The following is a 17,892-nucleotide window of genomic DNA, read 5'->3' on the forward strand; positions in this document are numbered from 1 at the left end:
TACAGTATTTTATTTCCGTCTGTGTATAAGCAGAGTTCAGAGGTCAATTCGCAAGGGGGAGAAAAATAAACATGATCTGTAAGCAGTGGAGAAAAGAAAAAAAAAGTTACAGAACAGGCTGCCACTGTGGCAAAGCAAATAAAAGTCACATGAAAACTCTAGGAAGAAATGGTGTTTCTCCTGAGCAGATTATATCCTTCACTTTGCTGCATGAACAAAATAAGCAGAAAGAAAACGATGAGATAATTAACCTTTAATGCACAATGTGAACAAAAACACCTGCAAGTCAAGAAAATCATTCAATTATTTACGCTGTCATTGCCATTTGTGATGTTCTCAAGAAGCGCTGCGATTTTATTTTTATTTTTTTAAAGACTGCTATACGCATTTTCCAGAACAAAGAATTAAACTGACTTTTACAAAATGTTCATGTATTATTTCGCAGAACTGTCTGACACTGGAGGGCCCTATACAATGTTTCTCCAAATTGGCACATAAGAGGGGGAGGCTGCAGAGTGTTTATGCGGTGCACTTCAGCGATGCCAGCGTTACCAGGTGCTGTTAGTAGAAAGCACTAAAGTGGCAGATACTCATAATGAGAGCCCTTCCATGGCAATGCAAATTTATTGAACTGATGCTGTTATACAAAATCGCACCACTTTATTTAAGGCTTTGAAGTTTACATTTGGCCACCATAAAGCAGTTGTAGCATTAGGTTGGTCAATTGAATTACTGTGGTTCCCTGCTGGATATATACACCATTTTTACACCCAAACGTTAATGCATACAAAAGCAACAAGGCATTGATAAATAAAACAGCAAAAAAAAAGGTAATTACTGCAACATAGGCCTTGTGACTGATAACACATGATTAAAAATTACGTCCCACATTCACATCCACTGAACTCTTCCACCATTTAACAACGCAACCAAAACAATACACATGGGAAACAACCACTGACAAGAAAAGGTACTAAATCTGTATTATTTGGTATTGCAAATACACATATGCATGAGCAAGCAGGGGGAAAGACAGGGGCTCACAGTGAGAATCTACAGCTGCAGAAGCCTGGAACATGATTTACAAAATATTGATAAATCATTAAAAAAAGAACTCTTAAAATATACACTTCTTGTTGTAGACCCCCACTGTACACACATCTATAAACAGTTGTCCCTATGTAAACCGAGTGGGGAATGGAAACACTTGAATAAAGAAAAAGGAACTTATGAGTGTCCCTCCAAAGAGCTATCAAAGGCAGAATGTTCAACCAAGACAGACTATGAGAAATACATTTATTGTCATGACTCCCTTGCCTCCAGAAGGGTGCAATGCAAGTCTCCACAGGATTCCCTAAAAATAAAGGAAGGAAGAAGGAAGGCAGAAAAAAAAATATCAGTTGTGAGAAGCACTTCATATAACACGAAAGATGTTGCTGTTGTATTTCTTTAAAGGAAGGAAAAAAAATAGTTACAAGAAGCTACAAATACCAAAGATGCATGATCATCGGGAGTAGTCTATAGAGGAGCTCTTTGGACTTTCTTGTTTAGTAAGCTAAAATAGTGGTGCTTTTCATTGTACACTCCGATAGAAAGGAAGGGCTCGTGAAAGAATACAGTACACGTTTTCGGACGTGTGAAAACATTGCTGTGTGAACAATGTCTCTGGTAGCAGTAATACTGGATGTGGGCTCTGTTGTTCCCAGTTGCATACGTGAAGAACATCTCAAAAGCAGGCATCTTTCTTGTGACTTTAGGAGGGGGATCTGGTGGTGCACAATCTGAGCTTGCAACTTCCATCCATATTGTAAAGGGTACCACCACAGGAAAGTCCATTGGAGTCATTGACAGGATAATTTGGAGTTGGAATGCTGGGACTGTTGTTAGACAACAGTTCTTCAGACCTGAAATAAGGGTCAGAATTAGTGGTAGTCCTTGAATAAGCTTCACGAGATCAGTTGCTGGTTAGTTACGCTGCATCCATTCTTATCTGCACTGAACTGGTTAGTTGGGGTTGGTACAATTTGAATGTTTTATCTGCTAGCTTTAATGCAAGTGCCAACCATTATTACCTGTATTAACAGAAATTAATATCATATTCCCATTTATGGCCCATCCACATAATCCATGAATGTCTGATAGGTGCTAGCCCGAAAGGTGGAACCTGCATTTAACGTTTATGGCATATTCTGTGGGTAAATGTTCAAGATAGGAAACAAAGCTACACTTAAAGGGTTGTTCTATTAACTATCAACTCGTAAGTTGCAAAATTAAACAGATTTTTATATAAAAATTATTGAAGCCCAAATTTAATTCTAACAATCTTGGTCATAAATGATATGGGATAATATTTTTAGTATGGATTGATTAAAGGGACTCTGTCAGCACAAAATGACTGTTGAAACCAAGTACAGGCGCTCGGTGCTTCATGGCGGGGCCAATCATTTAAATATACCTTCTCACCTGCTTGATTTCCATCTATCTCCACCTGTCTCTCGCCCTATGAAGCTAGAGCGGTCAAAGAAAAAGGGATTGGAGATAGAGGGAAAACAAGCAGGTGGGAAGGGTGTATTTAAAAGTTTGGCCACAGTCATCCTGTGCTGATGTCCAATTTAATCTGCCACAAAGACAACCCCTTAGAAGCACCCACACCATGGAGTTAGAAACTAAACACCACATATCCAGTCAAATGAGCAGTCAACAATGTAATAAAACTAAATTTTCGTTATCTCTCACATTTCCTCCTATGCCATAATGGAGCAGGCTCCCAAAGGTGCTGGGTGAGGGGGCACTGCAGCAGAGTTTAGCGGTGTCACATTACAAACCCTTCTATTAGCTCTCCTGATTACGGAGTGTGTTAGTAATCACAATTTTGTCTGCTGTGCTCAGGCAACTTGTACTTGCTCTGCAGTGAGATCAGGGCAGTCATTTCATCTCACACAGAAGTAACCCTGCCTTTTCTGGACTACTACTGTGAGATATTAGGACATCCTGCTCTGATTTTACTGCTGAGCGTGTATAAGTTGAACACAATGGACATTGGTGATGAGAGCTCAAAGTGTCAGTATCTCACTAGACAGGCAGTTTGGTGGAGGGGTGATACAGCTAAACTACCAGTGCTAAAATAGAAGGAGAGCTGATAGAAGGGTTTGAAATGTGACACCGCTAAACTCAGCTGTGCTTCCCCTACCCGACAGAGGCCTCATCTATAACGAGTTTGTGATCTGTGCTTTCTTATCATGAAGATTAGTGTCTGAGATGTAATAATACAGCTCTGAGAAATCTGTTCTAAGCTATGGTGAGGGCGTGTTCGTCTTTCCTTTGAGTGTTGATGCCTGCTTATGATTGGTCTGCATCAAACAGGGAGAAGAAGTACACAACCTCAGTGAAAATTGTCTGATAACACCTACTTGGACTTAAAGTTAACCCAGTAGGTGCCAAACACTTTGATAGCTAACATCTACGCAACAGAGAGGCAAAATATCTAAAGATAACATTGTATTCCACTGTGCAGTCACAATTACATCATGTGTCCAGTTCAGCATGAAAAATTTGGTGACTGGACTGGTCCTCTTTAATATAGGTTTGGACACAATGTGGCTCTGTATAACTGGCTGCTCTAGAGCGAATTAGTAGAGAACTCTACATTAATTTATGCAGTTCTATATTGCAAGGCATATAGGAAGCAATGCCCAGATTCCCATCTGTCCTGCTCACTAGCTATGAAGGATTATGTGTAACATTGTTAATGAATAGAAGAAATTAGATTAATTGGCTACTAAAATGGCTTAAGAGGTGGGAAAATGAACATACTGCATCTAGGGTTTATTGTTTAAACTACTGATGTATCATATACTAAGGGTGCTTTCACATTGCTTCTGTGTCTCCTTTGGGGCATATGTCCGAAATCCCCTGCAAAACTGGGTCCGGGTGTATGTGTCGACAGGGCCATAGACTGTAATGGTGACAACAGAGTGAACGTGCGGTCTGCTATCACCATTACAGTCTATGGCCCTGTCGGCGCATATGCCCGGACCCAGTTTTGCGGGAGTTTTCAGACATATGCCCCGATGGGAACACAGTAGCAATGTGAAAGCACCCTAACAGAAAATCAATGTGTCATACCTGGCTCAGAGCTACAGCACATCTGTGTATTAAAGCAGCTGACATGTTGACTTTTTGCGTGCCTTGCCTGGTACAGGAGTTTTTCTGTTAATTTGTCGAACAAGATCATAAAAAATCTGTGAATGAAACAGAAGTATTAAAGTAATTCGCTGGAAAAGACAAACACCACATGATTACATTTTTGGGGTCTGCGGTCAGGAATAAACAGAATCTAAAGCTGTTAAGTTTTCTGGGTCAAGAAGGGTTTCAAAATATGAATAAGGAGTTTTGTTAACTAAAACACTAAATAATAGTTAAGATACAACTTTTATCTGCATCAAATATAAATCTTATGGCTTACCCATGTCGTCAACTGACAACCTGTCAGCTGTATACAAGTCAACCAATGGTTATTTACTATCCTAACACAGGAAAACAAAAAAATGATGCGGACAGATGATTGCTAATAAGATTGTTCTATTACCATGTACAGTACATAGTCTTGTCAGAACTTCTCTTGTTCACATGGGCCAATGTGGTGCCATGACATTTGTTATGCATGCATACAAATTATCGCTAATTTGTCTGGTAACTGCCAGCAAGTTTGAATGGGCCAATAACTGAGAACAAGTGCAGCTACGAAAGCTTGCTCGCCAACTACTGGGACAGCTAAATGGGCCATAGGGCAGAACTGGGACTTTAGCTACTGTTTGGAGGACGACTTATCTAAAATTGTTTTTCACTCATCCCTATTAGGCAAAGATTGATTCGCAATGAAAGAGAATAATTATTATATAAGTAGATACCTTTGAACAAAAGATGACGAATAAAAGAACATACAAGGGTGACCAAACTGGGAAATTTTCACATCACTTAAAGGAGTTGCCAACGCCAAAATGATAAGTCTGCAGTCACTCTGTGTGATTGTAGACTTCTGAATCGCCCCAGTGCATGCACTGTACACTGCTGTGAGGATTCGCTGGTTTCTGAGCCAGGAACGGCGGTGATGTATGCGTTATGCATACTCCCGGCCAGAACCCGACTAGTGGACATAGCCTCGCTCCATACACTTATATTGAGTGCGGCCAAGCAAACTAGTCGGCCATGCCCACTGGAAGATAGCATCACTAGACTGAGTGCAGTCTTGATCAATACAAGTGTATGGCGCGAGGTCGCGCCCACTAGTCAGGCTCTGGCCGGGAGTATGCATAAGGCATACGTACCCGCTGGTCCCGACTCAGAAACCGGCGAATTCCAGCAGTGCATAGTGCATGTGCTGGGGGATTCATAAGTCTGCAGTCACACAGGGTGATTGCAGACTTATTTTGGACCGGACAACCCCTTTAATTCGTTAACAGAGCTACAAGATCTAGCCCAATTGAATTATAAGGATAAGGCTGCATTCACATGTTAGTTTCTGGACTGCCTGTGAGTCTCCTTATAGAAATTTAATCTCATATTTGTTTATGAGACAGCTGAGTTCGGGTCAGGGGATCCGCTGCTGGTCCATAAATCACAGGAAGTATACGGATCATGAAACAAGGACACTTGAATGCAGCCTTACTAAAAATAAGCAACACAAGTCTGTCTTCAGCTGAAGATATTTGTATGGTCTTATATATTTCTGGGGTACCAAGCTGTATATAATGACTCACCATATACACTGCCAATACATGGTAAATTATGTCATAATAAATAGTTGAACTCAAGAAAACTCTTCTAAACTGTAACATAACTTGCCACAAATGTGATCTAATGTTTACCTCGTTGACATTAATCTTGGACTTGGCAGAAGACTCCAGGAATGCACAATTGTTCCACTGTCTTGCTAGATTCTGCCCCTGTTCTTTGCCAACAACCCTTTCATCTTCCAAGTCACATTTGTTTCCAACCAAAATCATTGGCACCTAGAAATGAGAGATCGGGTTAGACATTTCACCTTATAGATCTTTATGGATATGAAAGATACCCATCAAAATGTGTATTCTCTTAATATATTGCAATCATCATATTATATAGCACTGTGTACTTACAATAAGTCATTTTGCCTTTCTACAGCTAATTTTTCTCTTTTCCATCAGGTCTATGACATCATGTGATTAAAAACTGACTAGCAGAATCCTTCTAAGGTCTATGTAGAATCAGGAGGTCAATTTTCCCTCTATGAGTCATAAGTCACTGCAAACCTCCCTGGCAGGGGGAGGAGGCAGCAGCTGGGTCAGGAGTTGAAGAGGGGAATGATAAATGCAGGGACAAGAGACTTCCTGTTTCTACACAGAGCAGAGAAAAGAGAAGAACTGGCTGGGCAGAAAGGCAAAATGAGCAATTGTAAGTACACAGTGCTATATAATATGATGGCTGCAATATATTAAGGAGGATAAAAACTGATGGGAGTGCTTCTTGAAAGAAACAGATACTAAAGTGTTATTAAAAGTTTTAATCTCCCAGCGCCACTTACTTCTGCTTGACTATTCTGTGTGACTATAGGAAAAGGAGAAATAAGTCAAAAAAGAGGCGGCGGCACTAGGCGGGCAGTAGAGCTGGAGTGACAGAGGCTTCAGATCTAAAGCCTCATTAGCATATTAGTTCAAAAGCTCATTTCTCAGTAATGGAGGAAATAATTGGCCATCTAAAGGAATTGGTGAACGCATCTTTAAAACTACATATAAATAGTTTGAGGTATGAAATCCTTCTGACAGATTCCCTTTAACACCCTATGCAAATATAAAAAGCATCACAGGATTCCTCATTCTGGTGGACTAAATTCTTAACATGTGGTCTTAGCAGGGAATCTGCATCTCCATGTAAATTTGGTCTAAAGACAAGAGAACATGCAAACAACATGAACACAACGTAACCCTATTAACGTGAACTTAATGCAGGGAGATTAGCAAAAAATTACCACTATCGTTGTTGTATATGAGAGCAAAGAGTAGGCAAGTTAAAGGGGATGATCTGCCAAAATCCCATCATTCACCACCCAAATATTGCAGAGAGTCTACAGGCAATGTAAAAGGCACTAGAAAAGCAGCTATAGGTAATCTGATGTCCTTGAGACCAGTCTTACCTAAAAAAGGAATGATATAAAAATACCAAAAGTATTGTAATCTCTGTAGATGAATTTTCACATACACTCACTTTTCTCAACATACAATATATATTAGTTTTTTTTTACTGTGTGTGATATGTACATTTAACAATACAGGAAATGAAACTGCATTACGGGAACAGCACTGCCTAAATTCACTATGCATATAGAAAGGATGTGGTGACACTAGTTACACTGCCCATTTAGAAGAAACAGGCCCTTACCAATTTATTTTGTTTTCTTTGTGAGACTAAACAAATATTTCCCTGCATTAACTCAATACAAAGCTACCCGACTATTACCTGCAAAATAGAAATTAGTGTCAGCGCCAACCGTAGCGCATCCATCCCTGTATATATTCTGAAAAGCTGGCCCAGGGCCAATCCTACATTATTATCCATCCATGACGCCACTGCTGCAGTCGACAATCAGACTGCACATGCAATATGGCCTGAAGAGTATGATGTTAAGCAGACATGCTGCCTCCTGTTTACATTAAACAGAATTAGGTGCTCTTGTATTGCCGCGCTCAGATAATCGAGGGGGTTTCTGTGAGAATTAGCTCTTATCAAAGAGCGAGCAGTGAAGTGGAAATTACTTAAGTGCTTCACTGTACTAAATAAAGCTTAAATACAACAGTGAAGAGGTAAAGCTCATCACTATGGAGAAAAATCATGGAAAAAAAAAAAAAGTTCCTCCCACACAGCGCTGAGGAACACACGAGATCTGCAGCAGACTGCTGACTATGAAGTACAGTAGACCGGGCAGTAAGGAGCGGATTCATAAAGTCAATCTTTTCTCAAATAGGTCATGCCCAAAAGTCCTTGCTAAATATTACTGAAGACGAATTAAAAGAGACAATAAGACATCTGCAAACTTAGCAAAAATGATACAGCAGGGGAAAGTATGCAGATAGCTTGTTGAAAAACAGTACATGATCTGCAATTGTACAACAGAAATGAAGGTCATACTGACTTCTAGTGGTACTTGGAGAAACCCCCCTTACCTTGTTATAAAGTAATAACCAAGGTGACAAACCAAAAAAACAAAAATAAGTTGTAGAAATAAGCATCGGTATTTTTACACTTAGTAATGGTGCATGTTTTACCTTACATTTAAAGAGGACCAATTGTTCAAAAAAAAGAGAGATAAATGCCTTGTAAAAATCCATGAGCTCCTCAAATTCTGCGCTGCACCACTCCATTGCGGAGTTATTCACATTTGTTGCTCTTGGCCCAAAGCATGTAAAATTTCTGCTTGCAGTCCAACTGGGCTTTTCTCCAGACTCTTTCCTGGGGAGTCTACTCTCACCCCTCCCAGACACTGCCAATCACAGCTCAGCAGCGTCTGAGACTGCCCGACTGTTAGTACATGGTGATTGGCAGCGTCTGGGATGGAGGGGTGTAAGCACACGCACCCCAGGGAAAAGTCTGAACACACACCTACTTGGACTGCAAGCAGAAATTTTACATGCTATGGGCAAAAAGCAGCAAACGTGAATATCTCCCCAATGGAGTGGTGCGGCGCATAAAAGGAAAAGAGCGGCAGAACCAGAGGAGCTTGGGGATTTTCGCAAGGTATTTAACTCAACATTTTAAAGGGAACCGGTCATGTAAAATAATGATATTAACCTGCAGATTTGACACCGTGCAGCGCCCAAACAGAGAGACCAGCTGCCGGAAGGAAATTAACTAATGAACTTAATTCCCCAGACACCGTTCGGCGTTCAGCCATAAGGGTGGCGCCGGCAGGGCTTTAGTCACCGCTCTGTGCAGAGAGAGCGGTGGCTGTAACCGCATCTCCACTGACTAACAGTAGCTCATCATTAGTGCCTGCTGTCAGTTGGGTTACAGCCATCATATATATTTTACAAGACAGGTTCCATTTAAACAAGAGATAGGTCCTTTTTAAACTGAATAACAGCCCATTATAATAGTTGTGGATGTCATCCATTTTTATGCTGACCCTAAACTCACTGTAGAAAAGAAAAGCTATTGGTTCTCAGTTGTGATGAGCGCAAGTGCTCGTTACTCGAGTTTGCCTAGGGTGCTCGAGTGACATGTTCGAGTCCCCGCGGCCGCATGCTTAGCAGGTGTAAGACAGCCACAAAACATGCAGGATTGTTTGACAAACATGTCACTCGAGTACCCGTGATACTCAGTGCACACCCGAGCACCCAAGGCAAACTCGAATAAGGAGCACTTGCGCTCATCACTAGTTCTCAGAATTAAGATCCGTTAATGTGAAAAGAAAGCCTACTATTTTACAAGCACTGCATTTTATTTTGGTTACTGGTATATCCCATTGAGCATAGGCCTAATATGCTAAGAGTACATTTGCATTTTGTTTTTTTAAATTAAGCTGTAGACAAAATATACATAACGACAATAGTTAATACAAAAGCACGAATGGGTTTCAGTTACATGTTTTATATGGAGCCTTATTAATAAAGGGAATCTGGTCCAGGAAACCGCTAAAGCTGCTAATTGGCCTTATAATCAGGAAAGCCATGAAGGGGAAAAAATCACAATTTAAATGAATTGCCAAGCATGTAATGCATGAACTAGAAGGGTGAGACATGCTAATTAGTCTGCCCTGTTTCAGGCATCCTTATGCCCTAGCAGAGTATATGGAAAGGATAAATGTAAAATCCCATTGGGGCTCACAATCTAGATTCCCTATCAGTATGTCTCTGGAGTGTGGGAGGAAACCTGAGAACCTGGAGGAAACCCACACAAACATGTAGAGAACATACAAACTTCTTGCAAATGTTGTCCTTCGTGGGATTTGTACCTAGGACCCCATCGCTGCAAAGCAACAGTGCTAACCACTGAGCCACTGTGCTGCCCATTATTGGGAGTAAACTTAATAAAATCTGTACTTCAATGTACATAAATGACTCCCCTTGGAAACACGCTAGCTTTGTATAATTAAACAGGTTGTCTCGTAATAGAAACACCAACCATATGCCCTACTACAAAAGAGGTCTTCCGCTTAACACCACTCCATGTACTCAAAGCAATTATATGTACTCCACATTCTGAGGGCCATACGAACAAAAAATGTAGCTCAAACCCTTTAGACAGTGCACCAAAAATATAATTTCATAGTTGAAGTCTTCGCTATCAGAACCAGAAAGAAGAAATATAATTGGTTAATGGAAGGAGACGCCAGGTAGGTAGGAAAAGACCTACTCTAGTAGATCTTGGGGATTGCTTAAAAGACACCAATGTGATAAATGATGGGTTCGGTTATGGGATGCTATAAGTGTTGATGTGATTGCATCAAGTAAAATGACACTAGTTGCTTACGTATCCTTTTGATAAAAATCCCACCAAAGTCAGAACTCAAAATGAATGAAGCCAAAACATTCCATGGGTAATTCCTTGGTACACGAGTATTCTACATTAAGAAATCTTGTAATTTTTTAAACTATTAATTTTGGATGCTCACTAAAAGTTATGGAGAGTGAAAGCAACTTTCTATGTAGTGTATTTGGCTCTGTGCAATACAAAAATGTAAAGTATGCAGAAAACAGAGCTCTGAGGCTAAAACTTACATCATCCGTGTCTTTAACTCTGAGGATCTGTTCTCTGAGGTCCTGTAAATCATTAAATGTGGACTGTGCAGTTATGGAGTACACTAATGCAAAGCCTTGTCCATTCTTCATATAAAGATCCCTCATTGCTGTGAATTGTTCCTGTGTGATGTGTGATGGAAAAAAAATGAAAAGCATGTCACACTATAATCTTAAATATGCTAGCAATTTTTATGTACCAATTATATATTAACATTACATTTATCTAGTAGAGTTTCCCAGTCCAAAAGCTTTTCTCGGGGGTAAACAAAAGAACACCACAAAATGTCAATGCCCAGTGAGGTATGGTAAAAGGTAAACTTTACATGGCGACATTGACAGGTTAGGACTGAAAAGAGGATTGTGAAATTTTGTTACAGTGACCTTCCACACGACTGTACATGAAACGCACATAAAACATACCGTTCCTGCCGTGTCTAAAATTTCGAGCATACATTGTTGACCATCAACTTCAACTTGCTGTAAAAATAAAAAAAGGGGAAAATATACACGTCAACCAATAATGAACATAAAATACTAAGTATCTATGGGTTACTATTTATAGATATATGCAATATATGAAGAATAATATAGACAAAAAAAAAATTATTTACATCCAAGGCAGTTCTGTTCAGGGTACATTTACTGAACATGTATATGAAATCAAAAGGGGTTGTCCAATTAATAATTATTAAATTACACAAACTTAGAATCATTTCCAAGATGTTGCCATTGCATCCTGGTTATAGACTAATATGGTGATTCCCTCTCAGAACCTCTACTTTATATGTCCAGGCGCTTCTTCTGACTAGGACTGGACACATTGGGTGGACGTTCTGAGAAAGTCAAAAGATCAGCAGGCGGTGAGTTATCCATCAGTCATTTCTAACCACAGAAGGAATTTTTGTAAACTAATCAAATTAAATACGATTTAGGTTTTATGCAAACAGATTACGCATATACCACTTTAGCATAGATATAACGAGATTTTATGTTTAAAATCTCACGCTCCTTGGATAGATCTCTGCTAACTTTCACTTTGTCTGGAAAATGAAAGGGTCCACATTTTTTGCATCTTTAGGCTACGTCCATAGAGGACATATTTCCCACTGCATATGTATAATGCTTCCTGAAAATCAACAGTGCAGGGAACTGTAACCATCCCAAATCACTTGAAGGACCTGACCTATGTAAATGTGGCTTTATTCAGTTTCATGCACAGCTGATGTCTTATAGATATGCAGTGGATATCTGTCATGTGTGGACATAAAGATGCAAAAAAATGGGGTGACTTCCATTTACCAGAATGTCACTACGCATGAAAAAAGCAGAAGGAAATGCCGCCACTATACCTGCATCCCCTGCTCTCAAGAGATATAAAGTGATATTTCAAGGATATGCTAAGATAGGCATAGCTTTTTATGCTGTCCTATATCATCTGTGTCACTAATATTTTTAAAAGGAACATATAATTGAGTTTTTCTAATTAAAAAAAAACATTTCAGTATGTATTCTAAATCAGTTTATTTTGTGATTTTTTAAATTATTTTCTGTATGTATGTGACCATGGGGTAGCCATCTTGCCTAAATTGCTGCTTTGAACTGTAAAGCATAGCTTTACATCAACCACAAAGAAATGTGTGTATGTCTCAATCAAAAAAAGACCTAATGACTTATATGAGCGTGTTGCAGACATGCTCTGTGACCCGTACAGAGGTCACTGTGCAGGGAGGGAGAGGAAGAGAACTGTCACAATCTCGTATGGTCTAATCAGAAATTATATATTAATAAGCGTTACCTATGCTGAATGCTTAGAAGTGACCACCATAAAATATGAAGTTTCATATGTACTACTACCATATCACAGCCCTAAGTCATTACTCCTAGCAAATCAAAATAACACAAAATCTGCTGAAAGACTACATGCATACACAGCAGTTTGCTTTTCACCACCCAGAGAGGAATGAGAAGCACTCTGCTCATAAATATGCCAAACTATGGGCCAGATTCATTTAGAATGGCGCTGAACATGCTAGTCTTCAACGAAGGGGAGTGTTGGAGCAAGATTCCGCCTAAATCATTAAGAGGCACAGGCCACTAGGTGCATCTTATCACTGGTGTGAGCCTCTGTGCACCTCGTCACAGATTTTACTCCAGTCAGGGAATGGAGCACATTTCTGGCATATGTTTTGAGACTTTTGAAAAATTTGTCAGGAAGGCATCACCATGCCCAGTTCCACCCATTTTAGCAGAATTGTTTAGGACTGGCGTGAAAATGCCAAAAGAAGTAACATTTTTGTGCAACTACAAATTGCACATAAATTTAATGACTTCTTAAAATTTTACACCAGAAATGGGGGCGTATGTGTGGCTTATTCCTACAGCACTTCTAGAAGCCAAGCAGCAAATTTTATTCGTAATGTTTTGGCTACTAGGACAACTAGCCTGCAGCTGTACATAGATCTAGTAGCCCTTATTTACAGTACATCAGCTTTAATATAAACATGTACATAACTGAAAAAAAAGAAAAAAAAGCCTGAAAAATTGCTTAAAAAAAACACAAAAGAAAAACCACTCCATCACTTGAAAGACTCATTCTATTAGTTTCTATTGTAAAATCTCTTTGCTGATCATATTTTCAGTCTTTTGTGTTTTTATGCTAAAAAAAAAAAAAAAAAAAAAATGCAAGTTCTTTGAAGCAGCTCCTGATGCAATCCTTCCCAAGCTAGGCAATGTCCAATCAAAAGGCTGCTAAGGAAAAAAAAAAAGCATTTCAAGAAAAATCTTGTTCCGAAATGCTACAAAACCTTTTCAAAACTGCTTCAAGAAACATTCAAAAACTGCCCTGAAGCATTTTCCACTCAAAAGCTCATCGTTTCTGATTGCCTCAATACCCTAAGGCTATGTGCGCAAGTTCAGGATTTGAAGCAGAAATTTCTACAGCGTTTCTGCATCTCCTCGGCAGGAAAAACGCTGCGGAAAAAAACGTGCATTTTTTTTACATCAATGAATGCTTTTTGGAGCTAAATAAAGTTATTTTGGTGGGACATTGCTTTAACCCTTGGATTACCTTCAGAACTCGAGTGAGTATATTGGCTAATTTAAATGATTAAAGAATGTGTTGTATTTTAAATAGTGTTTACTCTGTATCTGTGTTTATTTAACTCTTTACTTTAAGGCTATGTGCCCACGATGCAGAAATGCTCCAGATTTTTTCCTGAGCGTTTCTGCATCTCCCTGGCAGAAAAAAAACACATGTGGATTGTACATGCGGATTGCACATGCGGATTGCACATGCGGATTGCACATGCGGATTGCACATGCGGATTGCACATGCGGATTGCACATGCGGATTGCACATGCGTTTTTCCTGCCAGGGACATGCGGAAGTGAAGCGTTCTTCACATGCATTTCTGCATGCGGGTTGTTAAGCGCTTTCCAAGCGATTTTAGCATCACTTGGAAAGTGCTTGACAACTTGGTCACACCATATAAATCCATGCAAACGGCATGGATTTATATAGTGTGACCGAAAGAATGGTAAAAAATAAAAAAATATATACTTACCCTCTGATGGCCCCCGCAGTCTTTATTCGATCCGTCCTGGCTTGCCGGCAGCTCGCGGTACACTGAATGACGTCAGCGGAGGTGCTTCAGTCCACCGCGATCTGCCGGCAAGCAAAGACAAGCACACCGCGGGCCATCAGAAGGTAAATAATATTTATTTTTTATTTTATTCTTTTTTTTTTTTACAGGTTCTATGGTACCTGGGTCCGGAGGAGAGTCTCCTGTCCTCCACACCCGGGTACCATCCGCACACTGAAACGCATTGATTGCGCATGTACAGATGCAGTGATGCGGAATCCAAGCATTCCAATGCAAGTCAATGGCGGCGAAAACGCAGTGCTTCCGCAAAATAATTGGTAGTGCTGCGTTTTTTCCCCAATGATAATCCGCATGTGCTGTGCACATGCTACGGAAATTTCCGCTGCGGGATATCATTGGGGAACACGGCAGGCTTTCTACCAAGCGTTTTTTAAGCGTTTCTGCAGCGGAATTGCCGCTGCGGAAACGCTTAAAAAACGCATCGTGGGGACACAGCCTAATTGGGTTTGGTGATGAAAGGGTCATCACCAAACAAAAGAGCTAGGTGTCAGCTAATCCCATTCACCCAATCTTCATTAGCATTTCCATTCATGTAATTTGTGGAAGCTGTGAGCTGCTATTTTTAGCCTAGGAAGGTGCCATTAGGCAAACATGGTCCCTGGCTATTATTAACAGCTCACAGCTGTTTCGTTAGCTGCTACATCCCCACGAACAACAGCAAGCAGCGCTTTGGACGCAGCGTACTTTTGCTGCATCCAAAACGCGGTGTTGTAATGCCGCACTTTTGTTGTCGGTACATATGAATCCACCGCATGTAATGACACTTCCATCGGTCAAAACCTGCAGTGGAGACTAGCGTGTCCGCTACAGAAATTGACAGGCTGCGGGTGAGTTTGGGTACGTGGCTACGATCACGAGCCGCTGCAGGTTTGACGCTGCGTGTTTGTACAGCATCAAACCCGCAGCGTCCAGACGTTACAGCATAGTGGATGGGACTTCTAGAAATCCCATGTCCACTATGCGTGCATCAGAGGCTGCGAAACACATGTGGACAATGACATTCGATGCGTCTTTCAGGACCGCAGCATGTAAAATTCTCTTGCGGAGTTGCTAGTCTCCGCAACAGAAGTTGGACCACTAGAAGGTACTGAATGCGGTAAATCCACATGGTTCAGTGAACACATGTGGATTTACCTGCGTTCAATAGAACGCAGCAAATATATGTGTCCAAAGCGCTGCTATGTCCGGATCGTGGGCAGAGCCTAAAATTTAAAAAAAAAAATAGAAAAAAAAATGGCGTGGCCTCCTGTGTCATTTTTATAACCAGTAGTGGGAAAGCCAACTGTTGGGGGCTGATCTTAGTAGCCGGGGAAGGCGCCATTAGCCAGCAATGTTCCCTGGCTATTAATATCAGCCCACAGCTGTTTGTTTAACCTTTACTGGCTAGATTACAGGGGGACCCCAGAAAAAAATTGACGTAGGGTCCCCCTATAAAATCTAACCAGAAAAGGCTAAACAGACAGCTGCGGGCTGATATTAATAGCCAGGCAAGGGGCCATGAATACTAGCCCCCTCCACCGCTAATATCATCACCCCTCAGCAGTCCCAGAAATGGCGCATCCATAAGATGCTCCAAATCTGGCGCTTAGCCTCTGCTCTTCCCACTGCCCTGTCGCGATGGCGAGTGCGGTAATGGGGTTGGGGTTCATGTCAGCCTTGTATTGGCGGCTGACGTGAAGCCCAGGTTAGTAATGGAGGGCGTCTATAAGATGCCCCCATTACTAACCGCGTAGTAAAGTTTTCGCCGCTTTTTCAATAAATACACGGCAAGAATAAAGCATTTTAATGAAATAATAATAAATTAAAACAGTGTGTTTTTTTTTTATTATTATTATTATACTCTGAGTTCCCAAATCCGTCGATCTTCTGAAAAAATAAGTAAAATAAAAAAAAAAACACCATATCCCTCACCTGTCCAACGTCACAACATAGTCCACAATAACCGCTGTCACGACTGTCCCTCGGCGATCCGGGTCACTTCTACAGCAGTGACATCAGCAATCACTGATGTCACTTCTGTAGAAGACAGCAATGTATACTGAAAGGAGTGTAAAATCACTCCTGTCAGTGTACATGCTGCTGCAGGAGCGAGGTCACTGGGGTTCATCAGCTGAAGATCAGCTGATCAGCCCCAGTGACCTCAGCACCAGTACCGGTGGGAACATTCTTCAGAATGTTACCATGCAGCACCGGTGCCGTAAAGTGAGATCACGTGAGCTCTCAGTTGATGTTCAGGTCCTGGCAGCACAGGACACTGCTGGGAGCTAGCGCGCTCCCCTCAGGGTGCCGCAAGACATTGCCGGGGGACATCGCGAGCACTGGGGTTCACCCGACAGGTGAGAATAAGTTTGGTTTTTTTACCGCACGCAGTCCCGGCTCGGCTGAGGAGATTACGGCTCCCCCCAGCCCCGCTCTCGCTTTTATCAGCGGGAGCGGTGGTCGGATGAGGGCAGTAGTAGTCCTCCTCTGCCGACCCGAGTACCACTCGCAGTGTTTCACAGCCCATTGACTTTAATCGAAACGCAGCAAATCCACAGGAATAAATATTATACCTGCGGATTTTTTGAGTTTCAATTAAAGTCAATGGGCGCAAAACGCTGCGGAAACACTGCATATAAAGGACATGCTGCGTTTATTTTCCGCAATGGCAATCCTGAGCAGAAATTTCCGCATCATGTGCACAGCACATCAGGATTGCCATTGCAATAGCTGGCAGACCGATTACCAAGCGTTTTCGCTGCGGTTTCACAGCGAAAAACCGCAGTGAAACCACATCAAAAAAAGCTACATGTACACTTAACCTAATAATGCTATACTTTTTTAGGAATAAAGGTGTATGAACGCTGCAATTTATAAAAAATGCAAAATTGCACTACTGTAGTTATCAGCAGAAACAATCAAGAGCTGAAAAATCCCTATTATGTAATACATTTTGGAAGTCTACTAGTTGTTACACAATCATAGCATTTTTTTTAAGGTACCGTACTGTTTGTTCTTACATAAGTCCACTTCTGTCTATCTGATGTCCAGCAATGCACATAACACTTCTATTAAAGAAGAATATAATGTCACTTGCAGTCAGAATGATGTGCAAATGCTGTCCCTTCAAAGCTGCAGGCAATAGAAGGCCATTGCCATACTTTGCAGGAACTGCTGACAATATCGTTTGCAGACTTAGTGCGTATTTATGCAGCGGAGCTTGAATGAAAAAAAATATATATTTTTTTAAATAATGTGCTAACCCTTCATAAATTGTATATATACTAAAATATTAGAAAAAACACATATGTAGAATTTATTGGACACTTACCTTAAAAAATGTCGCTATAATTCTACAGCGACAAAGAAACAATTGTCTATGGTGGGAAAAGACTTAGGGCCCAATGCATTAACGTTTTAATAACAGAATTCTGGTGCAAAAGCTTTGAAGCGTTGCAAAATTTTGGCACAATTCTGAG

General features: G+C 40.8%; 1 protein-coding gene across 2 annotated transcripts in view; it reads right to left on the bottom strand.

The window, feature by feature from the left end:
* Positions 1–237: 237 nt before the first annotated feature.
* The window catches only part of RAP1B (RAP1B, member of RAS oncogene family), a 70,868-nt gene continuing 53,213 nt past the window's right edge, over positions 238–17,892 (bottom strand). For both annotated transcript variants that reach the window (XM_073651751.1, XM_073651752.1), the window contains 5 exons: positions 11,193–11,249; positions 10,752–10,892; positions 5,868–6,011; positions 4,126–4,241; positions 238–1,904 (listed from right to left, as the gene is read on the bottom strand). In XM_073651751.1, coding sequence (XP_073507852.1) covers positions 4,155–4,241; positions 5,868–6,011; positions 10,752–10,892; positions 11,193–11,249 — 429 coding nt within the window. In that variant the 3' untranslated portion in view covers positions 238–1,904; positions 4,126–4,154. The remainder of the gene's footprint in view (positions 1,905–4,125; positions 4,242–5,867; positions 6,012–10,751; positions 10,893–11,192; positions 11,250–17,892) is intronic.

The sequence above is a fragment of the Phyllobates terribilis genome, unplaced genomic scaffold (genome assembly GCF_046119375.1).
Source record: "Phyllobates terribilis strain yellow unplaced genomic scaffold, ASM4611937v1 Scaffold_11__3_contigs__length_659146591, whole genome shotgun sequence".
Lineage (NCBI taxonomy): Eukaryota > Metazoa > Chordata > Amphibia > Anura > Dendrobatidae > Phyllobates > Phyllobates terribilis.